Source organism: Lethenteron reissneri, chromosome 26, assembly GCF_015708825.2.
Source record: "Lethenteron reissneri isolate LAM-NWPU_2019-01 chromosome 26, ASM1570882v1, whole genome shotgun sequence".
Taxonomy (NCBI): Eukaryota; Metazoa; Chordata; class Hyperoartia; order Petromyzontiformes; family Petromyzontidae; genus Lethenteron; species Lethenteron reissneri.
The window spans coordinates 13,247,817-13,270,986 of record NC_083804.1 but is presented as its reverse complement, the minus strand read 5'-3'; the positions used below and the strand labels follow the sequence as shown (position 1 = coordinate 13,270,986).

The 23,170-nt window shown below is 43.0% G+C and overlaps 1 protein-coding gene across 1 annotated transcript; it reads right to left on the bottom strand.

Annotated features, from left to right (window-relative positions):
• Nucleotides 1-1,036: 1,036 nt before the first annotated feature.
• NPLOC4 (NPL4 homolog, ubiquitin recognition factor) lies at nt 1,037-21,751 on the bottom strand. The gene is given in 18 exon segments (XM_061560220.1): nt 1,037-2,927; nt 3,343-3,445; nt 5,368-5,484; nt 5,902-5,997; nt 6,503-6,574; nt 7,121-7,281; nt 7,966-8,092; nt 10,902-10,973; nt 11,241-11,327; nt 11,903-11,926; nt 11,928-12,083; nt 12,320-12,443; nt 12,996-13,090; nt 14,737-14,785; nt 15,693-15,959; nt 17,736-17,848; nt 19,348-19,428; nt 21,619-21,751. Coding segments are annotated over 18 exon segments (1,920 nt in total). The 5' UTR covers nt 21,631-21,751; the 3' UTR covers nt 1,037-2,763.
• Between the last annotated feature and the right edge of the window lie 1,419 nt (nt 21,752-23,170).

Below are 23,170 nucleotides of genomic sequence, written 5' to 3'. Positions count from 1 at the left end.
CATTAATGTCACTTTAAAAAGTAGCACTTCGTTTAAAAAAAAGGTCAAACGGTTTCTACCAAATGCCACTCATAGTGGGGACATAAATCTCTGGGTTGTCCCCACTGGAAAGTGCTTGTATTGCAGTTACACCTGAACACATTTGCACAACAAAGAACTTCCTTTTCAACATTGTAAAATATCGAGATCTCGTTGATACCATTTACTGAATGGATGAGAAACATTGTATTACAGTGCACTGTACTGTACTGTAAAACAGTCCATTAGGTAGCTCCGCGATGGAAGTGGCTCGCTGATCAAAAAGTTGCAAGCTCAAATCCTGGATGGGGTTGACTCAGCCCATCATCCTTTTGAGGTCGATGAAATACGTACCACTTTTCGGGTAAATCATCAGTGGTTGTCTAAGCAGGAAACTGGCCCACACCATAGCTATGTGGAATTTCCACACTGACCCAGGACTGTCAAGGAGCACCGTCTCAATGGTCATTTTAGCAGAAAATCACGGAGAGTTATTTTCGTAAAATGCTGTCAAACAATTTAACTTTTCCTACAAGTATTCATCAATGTTGATTTGAAGCTTTCGTAACTGCAGGAATCCATACTCTTTGGTTCTTTCGGTAAAGTCACGTAGGTATAAAAGGAAATAAATCACGTTTCAGGCGCAACACAATCGTCAATCAGGTGGGAAAGCATGGTCTGCTGCTTGATGCAAACTGTTTTAAAACAGTCTGCATCAACAGCACTGCATCAGCAGCAGGCCATGTTTTAAAACAGCTTGCATCAGTAGCAGGCCATGTTTTAAAAGTCTGCATCAGCAGCAGTCCATGCTTTCCCACCTGATGACGGACGCTTGTGTTGCACCCGAAACGTCGTGATTTATTTAATTTTATACCAACGTGAATTTACCGAAAGAACCAAAGAGGAAGTATTCATCATCTGAGACACCAGAGGTTAACCTATAATTCCACCTTATGGAATTCATATTCCTACAACCATTACACTCGGTGTTTATTATTTTCAGGAAAGAAAGATGCACTCATTTAAAGGATTCTTTATTCAGCAACCTGAAGGAAATGCACAGTAGCAGAGCTAGACACTCTTTAGCAGAAAAAAAACAAGCATTCACTTACGGAATTCGCCCAAAAGACCACTTTAGGGATACATAAATAAAGCAGTACAATGGATGGAGAATTCATAGCGATGAATATATTTAAGGTGTCAAATTTAGATGTCAACTTAGTTCTTACAAAGTCTCTTATTGAAATTCTCATTTGTAAAACAATGGGGTCGATTTATTTTGTTCTAATTCCTTCGGTGGACCGTGCAGCTGGTGTCTTAAGCTTGATCTTATGCATCACAAACTCAACTGGTTATGAGACATCACTTTGATGGTGCATGCCAGTCATTGTCACATGCCGGTGTATGTATGGAGATTGAACCTTCTTTCGCAACGTACGTAGCCAACCATGCTAATCCGAGGTGCGATAATGCACTGACAAACTGCTACAAACATGGACATTTTAACATCCAAAACACCGGTGACTTCCACATTGCCAAGGAGATAAGGTACTTAGAAATGTCAAATTTAACATCAAAAATTACATTTACAGAATGTCTCCTGCATAACACACCGAAATGTAAAATAAAAATCAACTAGTTTTTCATTATCATAAATTAAATATACATATTCTTGAAATCGTACAATGAATTGTTGATATTAATTTCAAAAAGGTCCCCTCAACTTGCCACAAAAGTGGATCTGTAGTATTGGTGTAATTTGTATCGATGTACAGCGCTGATGTATTCGTTAATTATTCACTACTATTGTCACATGGGCTTAGGCGCAATAAGCAAGGCATCCCCAGCACTTCATCGCAGGTCTAGCTCTACTACTGGAAGTGCAAATGCTGTGAAGTATAGCCCCTCCAGCGCATATAAACCACTGGAATGACAGAGCGAAAAAAATCAAATATTTCAACCAAACCCACGCATCTTGCCACTATTTCTGGTGGAGGAATTACTAGTTTGACAGGAAATCTATAAAACAAATGCACATCTTTAAAATGTAACACTGAAGTAACAAATTAAAGTGATATTTTTGTTCAATGATAAAGTTGCAATGTTACCGTCGTTTTTGCCAAATCTCTTACTATACACCAATTTTCACTTTATGTACGGCAGCTTTTCAGCCAGACATTGAGGTTACAGCAGCACTATGACCTCACCCTGTCGAGATACTGCTGAATTAATGAGTCTTTCAATAATAGGTATTTTTCACTTGCAAAATAACAGCTGCTGGTAAATAAGCCTTAAACGTGTAAAGTAAATAATTTAAAATTCGATTATAGCTGTCTGTAACTAATACCAACACTAATCATGTAACATTCTTTGCTTGAAATTGTTATAAAATGCTGTTGTTTTTTTTCAATTGATACAGTTGACATTTAATTGCTAATGTCTGGGAAAAATATGATAAACTAAAGAGCTGCAGCTGTGAATGTCCGTCAAAACATAATTAGGAGGAAAACCGGGCAACACGATGATTTGTCTTTTTTTGCATCCTGTAGCTTTGATGTTCCAGGGAACATACGTCAAAAGAAAAACTTCGTGAAAGCAACGACTATCCTGTGTGTGGCAGATTGAATGCAGAAAGGACACGCATGCTTTCAGCAGCCACAGCAGTTGCAAGTGGGTTCTTTGTCGGCCAAGCCTGTGCCTGCGTTGGCCTTTACAATGGCATTCGTGTGCCTGGCAAAGTCTCTCTCAAGAGCGGGGCAGGCTGCACACTTCACACTGTGCCATGCCAGGTGGGTTGTTGAATGTGCAGTGCTTGCAGGCCCACACTGCTGCTGACGAGGACTGTGAGAAACCTCCGGCAGCACCCATGGATTCAAACTCGCCACCGCGCGGCTGCACAATCACGTTCTCTACAATCACAGCGTGCGCACACGTGGGGGACACACACAATCAGCAACCATCCACGAATCCACAGGGGCACGTTGGACTGATGAGTAAGTAAACTGAGGCGTGAACACTTGTTATATTAGCCTAGTACATAAGAAAAAAACATTTGCCCCCTATACTGTAAAGCGAAAATTAAACAATGGGATTAATTACACCACACAGATCAGTCTGCTTAATGGTACGGCACATTTTATGGGAACCTTCATGTTTTGACTCTCAAAATGCTTTAGATTTCATGTTTGATGGTACAGAATGCATGGATGCTTTGAATCGATGTAGGTAGTTATGGCATAATCAAGCATAATAAAGAGTATGTTTACAAGACCTAAAATTCTTCATATTCGTACTTATTTACAGTCAAATTAGTTTTATACTTACTGCAGAGCTGATCAAGTGTCGCCCAGTGCTCCGATTCAGAAAAGTGATGAGCCAGCGTTTCATCATTCATTTTAACAGCATCTAGTAGCAGATCCATATGATCCTGCACACCCAAATACATCAGACACAATTCACATGTCAACAAATGTTCCCTTTCACCTGTCTTTTTGGAAAAAATGTGCCAAAATCTCATTACCAACAATTACAAAATTTGTCTAGCTTAAGTGCTTCGGTTGTTTATGGAAATAAGTACGGTAAACCCTCGCTATGTGCGAGTTCTGGATTCGTGAGTTTTGCATATTTCCGAGTTAATAAATGTATACTAATGTATTATTCACGATCCGTTGGACTCCAGTCTTCGCAAGTGTACATCGTGCCAGACCAGATACCGGGGAGGTGCGCACAGCATTTTACATTTGAAACTGTTTGCGAAGATTGGGCACACCCCCCCTCCTCTGCCCGCGTAATCCTCAAGTCTTGCAGTAATCCCGCTCTGAACTCGCTATTGTGTATTTTTACTTTATATGTGCTACAGTTGACTCGTTTATACATTTTAGAATGAATGAGTCGACTGAGGTCCATTAAAAAGAATGCCAATACAATCAGGGAAAGTAATGTAGCTAGCACTCCCCAGAGTACTCGAATGACAACCGTGCATGATCAAATAACTGCGTCTCTGGATAAGTCATCCTCCTGAATTTATCACCATCTTTTGTCATCAAATCATTGTCTTCTTCTTTATAACGTATTATTTATTGTAGTCACTGTTAATAAACATTTACTATTTCACCACTATGTTCACTCGTACCTGGAACATAACCCTATTTTTCCCATTGGAACAAGGTTTCTGCGTTCACGAATTCAGTGTTCGCGAGCATTTTTAAGAACGTAACCCTCGTGGATAGAAAGGGTTGACTGTATAACAGTTCACTGCTGTACTAATGTAGATATGCATGGCTTAGCCTCTATCTACTTGCAAAACCGCATCTCCCTCCAATGCTCGGACATATACACACTCCGTTCCACAGAATCGGCAAGAATTGCACAGGCCAGGATTTTTCACCTGACGCTGAGGGGACGAGACTTCGAGTGCAGCTCCAAAAATCTGGAAGACCCTGCGCCCGGACATCTGAAACGCTCCAAGTGTCTTTCAATTTTGGAGTCTGTACAAGACATCTGTTCAGACTTGCCTTCCCATAAATTCTAAATTTTAAGTGGGAAAAACCCCCTATTTACTTATTTATTTCATTCACTACTTTCCTTTCTTATGCTATTCGTCGCACAAGTTTGCACTTCATTTTCCACGCGGTTTCAATTTATTTTGCTCAACCGTTGACAGGATTCTTTTTTCATTCCCGTTCTATGCCCCCTGTACCGTTCTGCTGTAATGTGCACTGATGCCTACTTTATTGAGGGCCATATTCGCATGTAAAAGAAGTATTGATTGAGATATCACTCACCGCTGACGTTAGATATCACTGGGAATCACTCAGTTTGCTGGGTTCAACATTGCATAATACCATCTTGTTATTTATGTAATTCCATCATCAGTCAATCATCTGGTACAGTTTACCAAAGTCAAATTTGTCTTACAATGTACAAGTCGTGTTGTCAATTAGAAAAGTTGGTACTTTTTGAAAAGGTATTTCAATGTTTTCCAAACAATAAATGCAAACGTATTCACTGTGCTGCTGATTATGTACCCAAAAATGCACAAACCCATCCAAAATTATTTAAGTTTGATAACAAAAAACACATATTTGCTCATAATATAGATATAATTTAATCTTTTGCACTTAATCATCAGCAGTTTTGGTCTAATAGAATTCATCTTACTACCCGAACATTCACTGCAGCGTATATGGACAGTTGCTAATGTGTTGGCTGATTGACACGATGCCAGCAGAGTAGTAGTTTGCCAGTATTCCAAAATAACTACACGAAGGCAGCCACAACCACTGCCCCTCGATTAAATGCTGTTAGCTCCTCCTTGCTGCACCTGCACGATGTGTTTCCATGACTCACCCTGAGAGACATGACATCGTTTGTGGCAAGAAAGATGAGCAGATGGAAATTGGCCAGTGTCTCCAGAAGGCTCTTGCTGCCTGGCTGTGCGAGGTAATCTGCGAGGCTGCTGAAATCCTGTAACAAAACATGGTGGTGGACACAATCAGGTTATTAAATGCACATAGGCAGGCATATTTTGTTTTGCCTAAATGCCTAAATCCAATCATCTGATATTGACATACTTCATTGGCATCAATATGCTAGCTTTAAAGCAATCACAAAGGTAGATTTTTCATATCGTACAAACACATCGCAAAAGCATTCTATTAAAAAACAATGCAATCTTAGAAATGGTTACAAGTAGAATGTATGTAATGCTCAACCCTTAGCGGTATAAGAAAAGGCTCATGTACAAGATAAATATTTTATGATGAAAAGCAGTTTGCCCAAATGTTCTAGAAGATATATTGTATAGTGCATTATAAAAACAGCACTTGAGGGGTGCCTGTGCAGTGTCCAGACTCTTCACGGTAAATGCCACGGCGATTTTACCTGTGTCTCGCCAGTGATCTCCCGGTTCTCGATCGGAAACTGTGTTGTAATTGTGCTGAATGTGTACTGTGGCTCCCTCGGGAACGTTGTGGGGATCTGAACAGTGAAGAGGGAACAAACGTCAAGGGTGCATTCTAACTGATCATAAAAGTCTCACACTCATTAAATAAGCAAAATTAAATGGAGTTTAAATTAATTAACTTTTAGTTAACTCACTGCTGGATCAGGGTCTGCCTACCCGATTATTTGACCAGACTGCTCTACACTGCTCATTATAGGTTGGTGAAGGCGAGATGCATCAAAGTGGGAGAATATAAGTACAGTACAACAATGGATTTAGCTGTACTACATTCTGCAGCTCACAACCCTACACCCCTCCAAGCACTATCCAAGCTGAACCATGCTAAGCTCCCGAGATCTGACGAAATCGGGTACATTCCAGGTGATTTATATGCAGCCACAATCCTAACCCATTTCTTGTCTATGCAAATTCATCTTTGCTCTCATAATACATTTTTGAGGTCTCTTCGTATTGATCCCTCATTAATTAGTGTTGGTGTGCGCTCTATATCGGCACAAAGCAACGGCAGTGAACACTTACGTCGATGATCAGGTATTCCAAGGGAAGTGGCCGAGCCAGCTGCGTGATTTCATTGCCAAATTTGTCTATGTCCTGATCGCAAGTGAAAAAAAGTGGGCACAACTTTTTTTTCCATACACTTCAAGCTGAGCAACATTAAGGTAACATTACTTTGTACAATAAATATGTATGCTCACTGTAAAATGTAAAAAATGTGTTTCTCGTACAGCTGAAAAGATTCATAATACATCGATTGTCAATTATATTCATCGGCAGGCATTTTAAAATAGAGGCAGTTCGTGAGTTATTTGACCATGCTTCATAATGCAAGTCGGTTTGTTCTGTTACTTGTGTAGGTTATCTTCACCAATCTGCGAAACAAATACGGCACATGTACAGCCCGTTTTTGTCAAACCACTGCTGGATAAAGGATTCCCCACACCTTGCGGGCCATGAGGAACATTTCATAATATTTCACTATGCTGGTGAGGGTGCTGAACAAGTAACAGAACATAAACAAGGAGATGTCCATATCACTTGACCTTCCAAAAAACTGCCACTGTACCATCAGAACTTTATCATTAAAACACCTCGCAGCGTGGGAATAAAGCTGCAGGGAGACTGGCGTGCATAACCGACCTTGTAAAACACGTCCGGGACGTATTGCTCACTGGACGACTCCTTGACGAAGCCAAGCTCGGCAGCGTCGCGCGTGGGCAGGAGGCAGTCGTCTCGCACCAACGCCATGCACTGGTTTGTTACCTGGTAGCCTTCAAAGTGCACCTGATTGTCTGGGCCCCCTGTTCAAAAGAAACCCAGTCATATGAACACCGAGCAAGCACCGCTGGGGGATTGATTTGCGGTTCAAATCTGGATTTCTAATTAAGCCAGGTTCTCAGGTCAGTTTCAGGTTGTACGTCTGTTTAACTTTTTTCGCACGGTACGTAGCCAACTGTGCAAATCGGAGGTGCGGGGAAGGACAACAAACTAAACACAAAAAAGCAATTCTAAAGAAACTAGTTTTCAATCTAGATTTACAAGTGCATAGCTCCAGTGGCTTCTTAATATTGTAATGAAGTGTTCAAGACGGCTACAGAAGAGCATCTGAAAGCGCGTGATGCGGTAACCATCTTTGTAATGCTTTAAAAAAGATCCAAATAGATACTGCGTCTCATGAGCACACAAAACAAAAAAACTTTACGTACACATGTCATCGGAAAAGATTCAGATGAAAAAGTGATGATGTACATGTATGTCAACGGAATGGGAAAGCGTTCATTCTGAAATACAATTTTGGAAAAACACAATAAACCTGTTGACATCATACACAAATCGGAGACTTTGTGACTTACCCGACAGAAGTCCATAAAACATGTCTGGTTTGAACAGTATTGCTTTAAATTCACCCAATACACTGATGCAAAATATCATAGCTATTAAATTAATCAATCTTAAAATTGGGGAAAAAATAATAAATCAGGTACCAGTGGCTACGACTGTCACAAACTTGGAGCCAAAGTGTCCGTCCGGTGAGAGTCGGCAGGGGTTGGGATTTGCGTTCTGAAATTCTCCAGCCATGATGCACTCTTCTGCGCTCATAAAATGAGAGTCCTGTTCCCAATGCACACAACAACAACAGCAACAAGTTCCCTTAGTTTTTCAATACTTTCTGTAATGATATTTGTGGTAAGAGAAAACATGCATGAAAATGATTATCCCCTTTGAAGTGCAATGCAATTGGTAAACAGATCAACAACAACCATCATTCGCCACTAAATGGAGGTGACATCACCACGGCGTTTGTGCCAGGCTATGTGCACTTTGCGGCCACGTAACTTGCTGTGTTTTAGCTGTCCGGCGCTCAGCTCGTTGTTGCCAGCATCACTCCTCTGCCATATGCTGTTGGAGAACGACTGCCTCCAACTGCCCAGTAGTGTCCTTCACGAGCCTCTTCCACAGAGGCCAATCTTGATACTACTGGTTCTAGTCATCAGCAAATCCATTCAGCTCCATATCCTCATGTACCAAATCAGTTAATCTCTTCTCTAGCCTGTGCCATGCCCGTTTAGCCCCATTCTATCCGGCCAAACAAAAGCTGTTTGGTTATGCAGTGGCTCGGCATGCAAGCTACATGACAAATCCACCGCAGCATTGCCGACCAGAGGCACTCACCAATGGGACTGTGTTCAGATATTTCAAGGATTAGTGAGCTCCTCACACATTTCAGTCTGGTTAAACCCAGGATGGATTGTAGGCAGGCCAACCTGAATGTTTCTAACCGGCAGATAGGTTCCATTAGGGGGGATCCACGTTTTGCAAGTATAGTGGAGAGGACATGACGGTCGCCGAGAAGACCCAAAGCTTTGTGTAGAGCGACAGACCAGGTCGCTTCCACACAGCGTTATGCAGCCGATGAAAAGATAATCCCCCGTTCGACTGATTCTGAGCGAGACCTCTGCTGTCAAAACCAGAGGTGGTCATAAGCACACTGCCCAGATTTGGAAACCTCTCCCATCTCTCCACAACTGATCCATCACCAATGGGGAATTGAGGTGGAGTGTTGAATGACACAAAATACCCAGGCAGGTGCTTAGTTTTGGTGGGGCTGATGATAAGGCCCCACCTCTTAGTAGCACATTCCAGGTTCAGCAGCAGCACCTTCAACTCGTTCACCGAGTCAGCAGCAATCATCAGATTATAATAATTATTATTTACCAATCGGGAACCATCCCTCGACTGCACTCCGGCATTTATTTGCCTCCAATTGTATGTGTACCAGATGGAAATTCCTCCGGTACAGCCATGGAAGGCTTCTCAAACTACGTGGTTGAAAAAATATGTTAAATAATGTAGGAGCCAGGGTAAATCCCTGTCGCACCCCAAGGTGAACAGGGAATTGTTCTGACTCCCACTCACATAGCTTTACCGGGACCTGCCAACCATCATGAAGGTCCTGAATGAGCATGAGCAGAGAGTTAGGGACTCCAAAAGCACAAAGAACAACCCAGAGCCCTGGCCTATTGATGGCATCATATGCGTTTGTTGTCCTTCCTCCGTACCTCCGATTAGCACGGTTGGCTACGTATGGTGTGAAAGAAGTTCAACATACATACATAGACTAGGTCAATAAAGCAGAGATGTAGATGCTGTTGGAATTCCCTATACCTCTGCTGTAGCAAACAGAGGATATGACATCTGTTCAGGACTGCCCTGGCCTGAAAACATATTGGCGCTCCGCAAGCCTCTTCTCAGTGTACCTGCCAAGGTGATTTTGAGCAATCCTGGTCAAGACCTTTCCCATCGCACTGAGGAGGGAGATACCCCTATAGTTGTTAGTCTGTGCATTCCCCCTTCTTAAAGAAGGAACCACCAGGGCATTCTTCAAATTGTGTGGAACTCGTCCTGTGGTCCAGACTGTTGTAATCTTCTTCCATATATATAAAAGGGAAATTTGTGAAAATGTTTAGCATACTTCCCGACACGCAACAAACTTGAAATTTGGCATGTAGGTAGTTTCCAGACTGTACACAATGCAAAAAGTATAAAAATAGACTTTTGTATGTGGCAGCGTTACGCAATGTGTGCCTGCTGACGTCACGCATCCCCCCCCCAACCCTCCGTGTAGGCCGTGCCGTGTATAAATCCAAGACAAGAATCCAAGTCCCGGGCGAAGCCGGGTAGTAAAGCTAGAGATGTCATATAGGACAGTCTTAAAACAAACACCACCCTCTTTCAGCAGTTCGCTTGGGAGATTATTTTTGCCCTGCATTTTTCCTGGTCTCAGACCCTGGATCACCTTCCATACATCCTGAACAGATGGCAACGCTGCCAGCCACTCACAGGGGGTGATTAATATTTGAGGCATCGCAGCCCCAGCAGGGTCATCCCTACCTTGCCCTATTATGTTTTTTGGGATGAGGGATTTCCCCTCCCCCAAGATCTCACAGAAATCATTAATCATCATCTCGCTGAGATTAAGTCAGTGCAGATTTGAATGGGTTTCTAGGTGGACACACACATCCGCAGTGGAAGATTGGTAGGTACATTTTACAGACGACAAGCTGATGTCAAGGACATGGGCCCGCATCCGGTGGCCCGTCAGTATATAGTCTAGCAGATGTTCGTGCTTGGACCCAGCATGCATCAATGACGCTGTATGGATTCGCCTATGCCAGAACAGCGCATTGGCAATTACAAGCCAATGGGCTGCATAGAAGTCTAGCAGCCTCCTATTATTATTGAGTTGATTTGGCCCATGCTTTCCAATCACTCCAGCCCAGGTACATGGATTATGACCCACTCAGGCAATAAAGGCACCGAACAGGTATCACACACCCACCAACCGGTTTTGGTAATGGGCTTGCGAGAGAATGTAACTAAACAAGTGGCAAAGCGAGGCATCCAAATGAAGGAAAATTACCTTGTGCCGAATATATTTTACAGTGCCTTTTCTTGTGTCTTCTGGTAGCAAGTCAGTAAAAATCCAACCGACCTGCAAAATGTACAAGCAGGAGTTATAGACGTATTGATGAGCATTTATTCAGTCTCGCTCACAACCAAAATAATTGGATTCTTCCAAGTCTATTGCACAAACAATAACTTTACACATTTTTATTTTCACATGTATCCTTTAGTTGGACAGATAACAAAGCATGTGTGTGACAAGCCTTGTCTGTCCCTTCATCCACATTATCTGGCATGGGTGCTACAATGTTAATGTAGCCAGTGTTGGTGGTGGTTATAATGATGCGGCACTTACCTTTCTCAGACCCAGCTTTCCTGCAATCTCATCGACCACATCGGCACGTGGGTCAGGTAACAGTTCCAAGCTGTTCTCCGAGCCCTTCTGTGCTTAATGGAGGTTGAATAGGTATAAAAAACCAAACAATCAGTGGTGGGCAAGACAACATGATATATATTTTCTACACATATTCACTGCAAACATACATTTCATTTTTTAAAAAAATCCCTAATGTTTTAAGGTAATTTTCTTCTCTACATAGATACTGTGAATCAGTAGAATACTGCTAAGAACAAAAAAATATCTATTCGAATGGCTGCTGGTTCAGAACAAGCGAATGACTACTTAACACACAATTCATTTCACTGATGAACACATTCATAATTACTGCATTACGTATTTCTTGCCTCATATTCCTTGTGTATCATGAAGGTTTGCCACCTACATTTTGGACACGTGGTGTGAATGTGTGGTTGACACCAAATACCAGGTCCTATATATAGGGGTTCCTGGTGAGTAGGGGAGGCCAATGAGATTGCCACAGGCCTCCCGGCATTACAAATTCCAGTGATTGCTTGCTTAATTGTGACCGAATACTTTATTGTTTAACCGAAATTCCTAAAGGCAAACTTTTGACGTAATACCCCATCCAAACACTTGGTAGAGTAGTGAGTCCTCACCTGCGGAGGCTCATATATGGCGGCGAACTTCTGCCCGTATGGCCAGGGGGATATCTTTGTGCTCCACGTAGCGGCCGTACAGGAAACCCACGCGCTGCTGCCCCGTATTCCGCCAGCAGTTGAGGAAGCAGTCGGCAATCGTGTTATTCTCAAACATGATGTTGTCCACATGGCGGTATTTCTACACACGATGTACATGCACAAGATAATTCGCTAAAGATATCAAAAGATAAAAAAACATACACATCTTTAAGATGGATGCGTTGCTGCTAACGTTGTCTGCCGAGTTGCCTTTGACAAAAAGAGCTTCATTGCTCAATGGGTTATACTCGGGTAACTTCTGAAAAAGTATGACATCCACCCAGTTCAAGCATTGCAAGCTCTTGCGCAGATCATTTTAAACAACTACCCTAGTACCTGTCTGTTGAGGGTGATCGCACTCGGCTGGCACTTCGTGCAGATACCATCAGGCCATGGCGGGTGGCCCTCACACCCAGACTTGATCTTGCAGCTGATGTTCTCCAGTGCAACAAACTTCCCCCTGGCACGAGTGGCACAAAAGAAAAGGTCAATGTCGTAAACAGTGCACCAGCTGTGGAATTTGCATGATGACAGAACAACACAACAAACATGCGTGCACTGGCTGGAACAAGCAGAATAAGCAATTGTTCGACAAAGGCAAAACATTTATGGCATGGTAGTTCATGCCTGTAATCCAGAACTTGCAGGGAAGTATTGGCCTATCACGTAGGTACAAACATTCCAAATCTGCTGTGCTGTGGGGTGACGGGGAGATGGCTATAAAGAAGGTGGGTTCAGACCTTTAGTGTTTCAACAACTACCTGTGCTTGGATTTCTTTCCACATGCAACAGCTCAATTAAGGACTCTCTTAAAAGAGACACATACTCCATTTTAGATAAGCAAAACAAGCTTGCTCTGTTTGAACACACTTTGTTAATGCAGAACATTGAAATTACTCGTTGAAACAGGACACAAGCATAATGTCTCAACTGAAAATTTGAAATGCAAAAGCAAACTGGAGTGGTCGAGGTGTACCAGGAATCGGTTCATGTCTCTGCCTTTAACACTCACTTGTCGGCACCACCCGTCAGCTTGCGAATGTAAGCATGGAAGGGCATGTGCTTGACTGGGGGATCCAGGTGGTTCAAGTAGTCTTCATCAAATGGCTGTGAGGGGGAGACAGCAAGGGAAACTGTGAGCGCCAGTGATCAATCTATGTTATCCAATAATGCAGCACTCAACACTGAGTGTAATGGTCCACCTAACCCCCTGTACAGGGTCTTTATACACCAGATCATATCTCAAAATGTGTATTATCAGGCCATTTGACCTTTTGTCAATCCACTTCGAGATGAAGGCCTCAACCACGCCGTGTCGGTCATGGGGTTGTATGACCATACTTCACTACGCTCATCATTTAGGGTTGGTGAAGGGGTGAAACAGGACTGGTTCCAATATCACTCGCCACCGATGATAGTCATGGCTTGGAATCTAGGTCAGGTCACCTACTTCATAATTGATACCCCCTAACCAATGATGCCATTGTTCCACCCCAGATAACACCTGTGGGAAACGTAATTACAAAAACCACTTTAACCATTTCAAATATGCACTTATGACTATATGTGTATATAGTTTCGTTTAACAAGTATGTCGGGTGACAATGGTACATTTTAGTCTAAAACTGCTCTGAAGAACAGTTGATGCTTTTAGGATATGTTGGCACACTCCAGGTACGTGCACATTACAGTTGTGAACTTAACTTTCAATTAACCTCATATTATTTTAATACCCGCTACGCACAATCAACATAGCAAATGTAAATATATGATTCCTTCTGTATTGGAAAGGACAGCAACATTCTAAATGGGTATAAATACAAATTAGGAAGGCACGACACAGCATATTTAAGAATGTTGACAATGTCTAACAACCACAGATGGTAAGTGGTTGTATAACTGGACTGACAGGTGAAGGGTTAGATGCCTGTGTATACCACCCCTGAGGACATACAAATAAATATATTGGCTGACATTTTTGCAAACAACTCCTGTAAACTTGAACAAGTGAATGAGACAATTTTTTAAAAGTCAAGTGTGAGTGGGCTCAATCATTTCAAAAATAAAACTAGTTGTTTGTCGAAGATATAGTTTATTAGTGTAATCCTACTTAACCAATCAAATAAGTCAATAAACAAATACTAATTTACATTGTCATTCTACTGCTACATGGCCTCAAATTGCCATGTAGGGTCATGGATTTTTTTTTACCACACCTAACCATGCTGGTCAGTGCGGTTTTAAAGGAAGCTCAGGACTGGTTTCATATATCACTTTGTTCACGGTGCAGTGCACATAAACTACTGCTGCACAAAGTTAGCTAACAGAGGAAAAATATACACACCACATTTAATAACAAGGAACAAAACTGGTTTTAACTTTAGTGGTGACCTTTAGATTGTTTGTGAATTTAACAAATTCGACAAATCGGAAAACCTAATGGGATGTTTTTTAAACACAATATGATCTTCCCTTAATCCCCTAATACTAACTTACAGCCACTGTTGAATGAAGGTCTTGTTCTGCCGTGTTGGTCAAGGAGGTTGTTTTACCATAATTTGCCATGCTGCTAAGAGGCATCGTAGGACTGGCTCAGATATAACACGCGAAAGCCTACCTGTCAAAATCAATTAAGGTTACTTGATTCATAGCACATTGCACTAACCACCCATGCCAAAGTTCTATCCCTCAACCACATAGTGGAATTTAATTTGAATCATGTAAATCTGACACGTGCAGGTCAAAAGCTTTACCTCCAAGGGCACACAGTGCACACACTTTCCCATCGGTCCATGGCGGCAACTGAGAAGGAAATGAAACACAAAGATAAGAATCCCAAAATCTGTACTTAAAAGTGCAACCTCTACTAATAGGTATTTTATAATAATCAATGTAAAACAAAGTGGCAACAGCAAAGTTTTTCATAACAAAAACATCTCAGATTTCAATGCGCAATACAAAAACTAAATGTCGTACAGTATTCAAATGCAGGCAGCCCTCACTCAAGGAAAACGAGACTATATTGGGACTAGCTGTTGTAGTTTGAAAGTCAGTGCTATAAGCAATTTTTAAAACTACTTTCGACGCAAACACAGAAATAAACACGTCATACATGCCGCAGTACGCAGCAGTATTTTCCAGGAATAGCATCAACACATGTCACACAGAAGGTTGACTCAGCTGTTTGTATTCATTGTTATTTTTAGTAATGCTCTAAAGACAATCAGAGGACATTTCCCATTTGAACAAATTTCAGACAGCTAAATTGACGTTAAATTTATGACAGCTCTATTATTTGGATGCATTCATAAAGATATCACTTTATGAACAGATCTACAAATAAATGATAATAGCTAAATTATTTAAGATGGCACTCCAATTACTGCATGCCGACAGGATGACAATGCTAAAACTGACCAGGTCTGCTCATGCATTTCTTACGCGGCAATAAAAGTGCATTACACAATTTAGTTTCATGAAGGGAAATTTCCAAATTAGTCATTCAAATTGGCAGAACATTTCCTATGCTAGCCAGAGATAGCTAAGGTGCCCGTAATGTTCACTTCATAGCTCAGTGGACGTGATGGGCTTTGAACTGCCAAGAGTGCTATACTGATTAACAAGCATATGAATAAAACTAACAATCAGGCAGGTAATGGTGCAGCATTACCAACAACACCACTCGCAGCAGTAAGGGATGCAGACTCACAGCTGAGTGTCGCGGTTGCGATAGATCTTTCCCTCCTGCTTCGACAGGTACTGGTCAATCTCTTCCTCCACGATGCCCTGCGTTGAAGCCTGGGCATTGGGAAAACCTTGTCGCTTGGCTACAAGTGTCGTGCTTGTGCTGGGGCCCGCTTGGGCCAGCAACGACACAGAGCCACGCACCGACCCCACCGCTGCCCCTGTGTCCATGGCTTCGGCGGACGTGGAGGGCATGGCTGAGTCCGGAAATAGGTAAAGCATATCTCCATGCCTGTTCGCACAAAAGACAGCCAAATGGAGATTTCCAATGAGTCATTATTTTCCCGCCCAGCCTTTTCACCGATGTCGAAGGGCCCATAAACTTCCGACAGCAGTTAACTATATACAGTAATACCCCGATTTTTACGCCCTTCCGATTTACGCACTTTCGCAATAATACACTCAACTTATTGAGACCGAATTCCATTTTACGTACTGTGTACCTCGTAAAAATGTACTGAAGACTTACAAACTTAACCATTAAGCCCCAAATTATATACATTCCACGGTGAACATTCAGGCGCCAAATATCCTCAAGTGCCCAAGCGTCAGCATCCCTGACTGGCTAGTCTCTTTAATGTGTACTAAATTTATAGATGCGCAATGGGTTACTTAGCATCCTATGTTTAGGTATAGTACCACATTACAATCCACCGGAAATCCTTCGATTTAAGTACTTTTTATTTACATTCTGGTTTTCAGGATCGCATCTTGGGTGTAATCCAGGGTATGCCGGCACCATCTGTCAGTATTGTTTTCATGTCAATCCTGTCTGTTATCATGCCTACTCCTCCACTCCATCAGTTAATCTGTTTCTCAGTCACCCTCTGCCCGTCACCTTCCACGAGTGTTGCCAATGCTTTTGACATGACCAGACCACAGCAGTCTGCATTCCTCAATCCTTTCGATGGATTCATCAGGATATTATTAGCCATTTGGTTGAAAATCTCCAATATGTTAAAGACTTTATATGCATCGACATAGTAGCGTATGTCCTAATTTCAAACAGCCCTTTCCGTGGCAGATTTGTCAGTTATTACTATGTGATTGAGTCTAGAATTAAACTGCATTCCTTGCAAGAGCTTTCTGTAATTAGGCAGATAATTTTCATTGCTCTTTCGGTACATTCATTTATTATTTTAAATTAACTTCTCACAACAGAATCTCAAGTAAAACGACACTTACTAACGGCATTTAATTTTATTCCAGGCAGAATATAAAAAAAACTTTTAAACTACGAAAAAAGATAGCAATGGTCCTTAAAGCCGAGAAATACATAACCCATGATCACAGGTTAATACATTTATAGAATGGAAAGGGAGTCTTACGCCCATCTAAGAAGGTACTAGTATTCAAAAACACAAAGAGATATAGAACATTTATGCCAACATTATACGTATTTAACTCTAAGACTATTTAAAGGGTTATGTATTAGATGTATTTCAAATAATTTCTGAACAAAGTAAAGCTATGTTGTTATAACCAACATCACCAGCCATGATCTATCCACTGATGGATGAAGGCCTCAATACACTATAATCGCATGTGGTCTTGCTATGTCACAATCCATCTTACTTATGCATGTGAATTGATTTCATCACTCCATCAAGTTGATTCACCTCTTAGGTGTGTTCTCTGCTTTAACTGCCATTCCATCAACAGCTTTTCAATTGGCCATCAGATCTTATAACATGTTAGTTCTCTTTCTCAGTGCAAGTCCCGGAACGTATTTCTCTTAGTTTCTTTGCATTGTTTTATTTTACATGTTTTCACATTTTTCATAAACAAAAGCAATTGTTGGGAGGGACACAGAATATGTATACCTGTGACAATTGATGAATTCAAGAATAAAGAGGTGAGAGCAGGTTGAACTGCTTCCTGAAAACTACATTTGATAATGGAAATAAACATGCCAATGTGCCTAAAAAATACATTAAAAAAACTAGATACGACCTGCTATGATATGAATCAGAGCTGAAGACCGCAACAAGAAGGACATTCCGCTTACTTAATATTCAGTGCAATTAGAGACTGTCGGGACTTCCGGTTGATCTCGCCGCTCTTGTCTCGGTTCTTGCATATGACAAATCCATTTTCAGAGAATCCAAACTCTGATGACACCTGCAGAGAACATACAAAATATATTTAATTTCAGGCAACTGTGGAAATACTGTTAAAGCCCAAATTACTGTATTATTAAACTGATTGGATGACATCTTAATATTAAATAGAGACCTTGGCAAGTGAAAACTACACACATATTTCACAGCCACCACATATGAATACAATATTACCTCACTCCAGTACAGCACAAAAGGAATACGCTGGCACTTGGTGATCAGTATAGTATTTGTACAAATTACCTCAGAATTGCCTAATCATGCAGTTTGTGACCTTCAATAGTGGAAGCTATCATTAAAGAAATAACTATAGATCGACAGTAGCCTCATTCAGGCACGTTGGGCTGGTGGTTCTGGCATTGCGAAGACTTATTTTCTAATTCCCACGCAAAGAGACATCCGAGCCATACATGGTCCTCAAATGTTTGGGGGCAAACTTCTAGAATGCCTAGTTAAGTAATAATGATGACCACCATGACATGAAGATAATAAAGTTTCATTTACTGCCCTACAACTGGTTCAATCTGAGAATGTATAAGTGATGCTACATGGCAAGCTAAGTAAAACATTACCTTACTTATCCGTGTGAAATGCCTACATTACATGGTGACGCAATCCAAGAAGCATGCGTTATTGTGCACCCCCATGAGGATATTGTTCACTGTGGACATCCGCCTTTGCGTACCACTGTGTATTGTTCCCAGGTCTCCCTTTCATCCCAGATCATGTACAACACATTTTATCTACCTATGTGGACTGAGTGTACTGTGTAATTTTGGATGTACATGCTGTGCATTTTGAGATGGTTGTGACATAACTTGTAATATATGTATTCTATGTTCTCAGAATGGTTATGTGGGAATGTTTAATGCTTTAGGTTTGTGTTTTTTAACGTGATTGAAAAAATGCAAATGTGGTACCATACTAAGATAAATAAAAAACCCACTTAGGTTTCACTAATCATAATACTGACACAGTTGCAATACATCTTAATAAAACAATGGGATTACATTCTACCATGCAAAATATTCACAACAATGACCACACATGCATTCCCTTCATCATTATGAATTAAATGAAGTATACAGCACACAATTCTACTTAAAATATATGGAACTTTATATACTTTTGAGCAACCAAAGCCGTTCCACAAACCTTAATTGTACCAAACCTAAGTGCATTCAGATATACCAGGGATAATATTTCAGTATGTATATTTTATATTCGCAGGCTTTAAGTGATTTGGCAGGCTGTCGAAAACTGTAAAGATTCTAGCACCATCCATGCAGATGTGGCGTACACTCAGAGTTAATGACCCTTTATACACGGACATTTAAGGGAACAATGCCTTACCGTACTGTTTTAAATTTTATATGGAACGTTTAAAACACCTATTACAATACCACAAGAGCCCATGCAAAATATGGCTAGCTACATTCACATTTCCAGACCACTCAATGCAACGCATGCATGAAGAATTGATTTATAATCATGTTTTACCTTTTTTAGAAAATCTGCAGCCGTCTCCCTTCGAGTTACCGGAACGCGCCTTGTTCCATCTGGAGACTGGACACGAATGATCTAAAAAAAAGTTACAAAAATACAAGTCCTTTTAAAGATGTACAGAAGTTGTTTCATGCCATCTAACAACGTTACAAGGTTAAGCATTTACTGAACATGTACCTCATGGTAAGACTGGTATAAATAGAATGTGGTGTTCAAAAATAAGCATGGCTTTAGGGTGTGGATCTAAACAAGAAAGTTGTAATGTGCAGCACTTTGATAAACATCAATTCGCATGTAAACTGTTGCCCTATATTAATTCCACTTATTGACAAAGAAAATATAGCACCAAATCTGAGAGCTTCAGAATCAATCAAATATGAAGCAGTTTCATATCCCTCGTACACATCTCCTCGTGTTGCCCGCCTGCAGGTCTGCATTGTCAACGGCTTATTAAATTTCAGCACAGCTTAGGTTAAGCTGCATGTAAGTTTACACCACAATACTACCTTATACCCACCACCCACACATACATTATTTACAGTCGAATGAGACCTAACGTATGTGCTGTGCATTCTTACTTTAATAATTGTCTATGCATAAGGAAGTAATAAATAATTCCGTTTTTTTTTAACAAGAGCATGCTCCCTCAACAACATAGAAGTACAGAACTGGGTTTCTCATGTCACCGGGCATAAAGGAAGTTGGCATGCCCAGCAATCAGAGACACTGATTGCATGCAATGGAAAAACTAACCGCACAGAGGCTCAAGTACAACACTATTGTCCACAAGCTTAACATATTCATGATGAATTACGAACTTTATCATTCATGATGCACATCTGCGTTACTGCCTGTTTTTTTGATGTCGAGGGTTACAAGACAAGCATCAGCAACCATTAATTCTGAATGGATTGTCACTATGAAAGCACATACTGTATCGTTTATATATTTAAAAAAAAGCACGATATATGCCATTTTACAAAAAAACCCACGTAGGATTGTGAAGATGAACGGCAAATTTCCCCTCTGTGGCAAATCGAAATAACCTTTACAGCTGCTCAGACATTGTGCTCAAAGAGTTGTATGCATGGTTTTTGTTACACAGTACATTGTAAAATAATTTCCAGCCATACCGAATACACGCCAAGTTGGGTCACGCGATTTAATATTTTCGTGCCATACTTCACCAGGTCCATCAGTGTGGGGTTGGCGAAGGTGGTGGGGGGGTCACATCATAACTTTCTGCTGCCGTGGCCGGAAATCGAACTCGAGACACCAGGTTGATAGCTTAGCAATAGGGCACTTAACCAATACTTTGTACCACCGCTCCAATCGACAAAGTAGGGCATATGTGCCGGTGTCGCGGTTACAAATGTGACCATCTACCCAACTTGTAACAAAATAAACAGCAACAGCGACCACCCCCCCCCTCCCCCTCTACTATGAGCACAGGGCAGACTATACCCGCCTGTGAAACATAGCGCCTTTGTGATAGAATCAAGACACGCAATCATGATTTAATACAATAATTCAAATAGGTAAATTGAATAGGAAACATATAATGACATCTCAGAAATGTATGTCATTATACAAAGGTATTAGCTGTGTATCTGGCCAGCAGAATGCTGACAACGTAGCCGAATAAACAATGTACAGATCATTTATCTTCCGAAATGATCTGTACATAGTTGCAGCTGTACCAAGCAGACAGCACTTGTCACGGAAACTGGAGTTGGTTAACCTGGGTGCTGCCGATGCCTGGAATAGACCGATGGCCTCATGTAAGAGGCCAAATGTAAGCGTCAAATAAGACCATGCGTCTTACTCATCAGGCGAGACAAAACTTACGACTCCCCTGACACAAGTGGCAACAAGGTGGACAACACGGGAGGAGGACTTGGTGGTGGTGGACGAGGAGGAGGGGGGGGGTCACGGGGAAAACACCGCGGACGCCGCGGGGAGTGAGAGGAGGACACGGGGAGGTCGTGGACAGACGACGAGTAGGAGGAGACACAACAGGTGTTGGGCCACACGTCGGTGGACGCGAGGTGGACGCCAGGAGTAGGAGGAGACGACTGCGTCCGCCGAGTGGCCAAATTTTGCCAGATCATCGCTGCCTCGGGCCCACGTAGCCGACGACAACAAGGACCACAACAACCACAACAACCACCACCACCATCACCGCCAACGTCAACCACCGCCGCGGCTCCCTCCGCCGCCGTCCCCTGTCGCCCCTCGCCCCCCTCGGCGCGACCGCCTCCTCACCAAGTCGCCCATCGTCGCCCGCGGCCTCTCCACTCGCGCCCTCTCTCTCGGCGGCTTCCGCCCGGCGACTCCTTCACGGCGATCGATTCCGCTGCCGGATCGATTCCAGATTCTCTTACCCCCCTCCCCTCTCTCAACACCCCTCCCGCAATCCTCCCCTCCTCCCTCAACGCTCCCCCCCCCTCAACAACCACCCCCCTCAACAAGCCCCCCCCTCCCCTCAACAACCCCCCCCCCTCAACAACCCCCCCCCCTCAACAAGCCCCCCCTCAACAAGCCCCCCCCTCCCCTCAACAACCCCCCCCCCTCAACAACCCCCCCCTCAACAAGCCCCCCCTCAACAAGCCCCCCCTCCCCTCAACAACCCCCCCCCCTCAACAACCCCCCCCCTCAACAACCCCCCCCTCAACAAGCCCCCCCCTCAACAAGCCCCCCCCCTCAACAACCCCCCCTCAACAACCCCCCCCCCAACAACCCCCCCCCACAACCCCCCCCACAACAACCCCCCCCCCTCAACCCCCCCTCAACCCCCTCCTCAACCCCCCCCCCATCAACAACCCCCCCCCCCTCAACAAGCCCCCCCCTCCCTCAACAAGCCCCCCCCCTCAACAACCCCCCCCCCCACAACAACCCCCCCCCCCCCACAACAACCCCCCCCCCACAACAACCCCCCCCTCAACCCCCCCACCCTCAACAACCCCCCCCCCACAACAACCCCCCCCCCCACAACACCCCCCCCCCACAACAACCCCCCCCTCAACCCCCCCTCCCTCAACAACCCCCCCCCCACAACAACCCCCCCCCCCACAACAACCCCCCCCCCCACAACAACCCCCCCCCCCCACAACAACCCCCCCCTCAACCCCCCCTCCCTCAACAACCCCCCCCCACAACAACCCCCCCCCCACAACACCCCCCCCCCCACAACAACCCCCCCCCCACAACAACCCCCCCCTCAACCCCCCCACCCTCAACAACCCCTTTAACAATCCCCCCCCTGAACCCCCCCCCCCCGCCATTAACCGTTGGCTTGGGATGCGACGAGGAATCGATTTTGCGATTCTTACTCGTGTAGCAATTTGAAACGTATGCGCACGTTTTATCAATCGTTAAGCAATATACGGAGGTCGCTTTCGAAGTTGCGCGTTTCATTTATTCGCGACCGTTGCGGCTGCTCGCCGATCATTTTAATTCTTTAAAGGGGAATAATCATCACACCGATTTCGGTTCTGGTTCGATTTAAAAACTCGCCGCCTGTCGATTCCCTTTCATGTAGATTCCCTCTCAAATCGATTCTTCGCATCGTCCTCCCGTCGTGCGTCGCGCGCGAGGGCGCCACACTGCGCAGGCGCACTGGCGGAATAATCGCCTCTGTCTGCGTAACGACCGCAGGGTTGTGATTTTAAACCATCAGACTCGGAAGTTGATTTGCCAAGTTAAAGGGCTCAGTGAGCTAAGAAGATATTTTTTTTTTCCAGGGCGACTCGACTAGCAGACATCAAAACGATCCACACTTACATAGTAAAAACAATAAAAATTATGTTGTAAAATT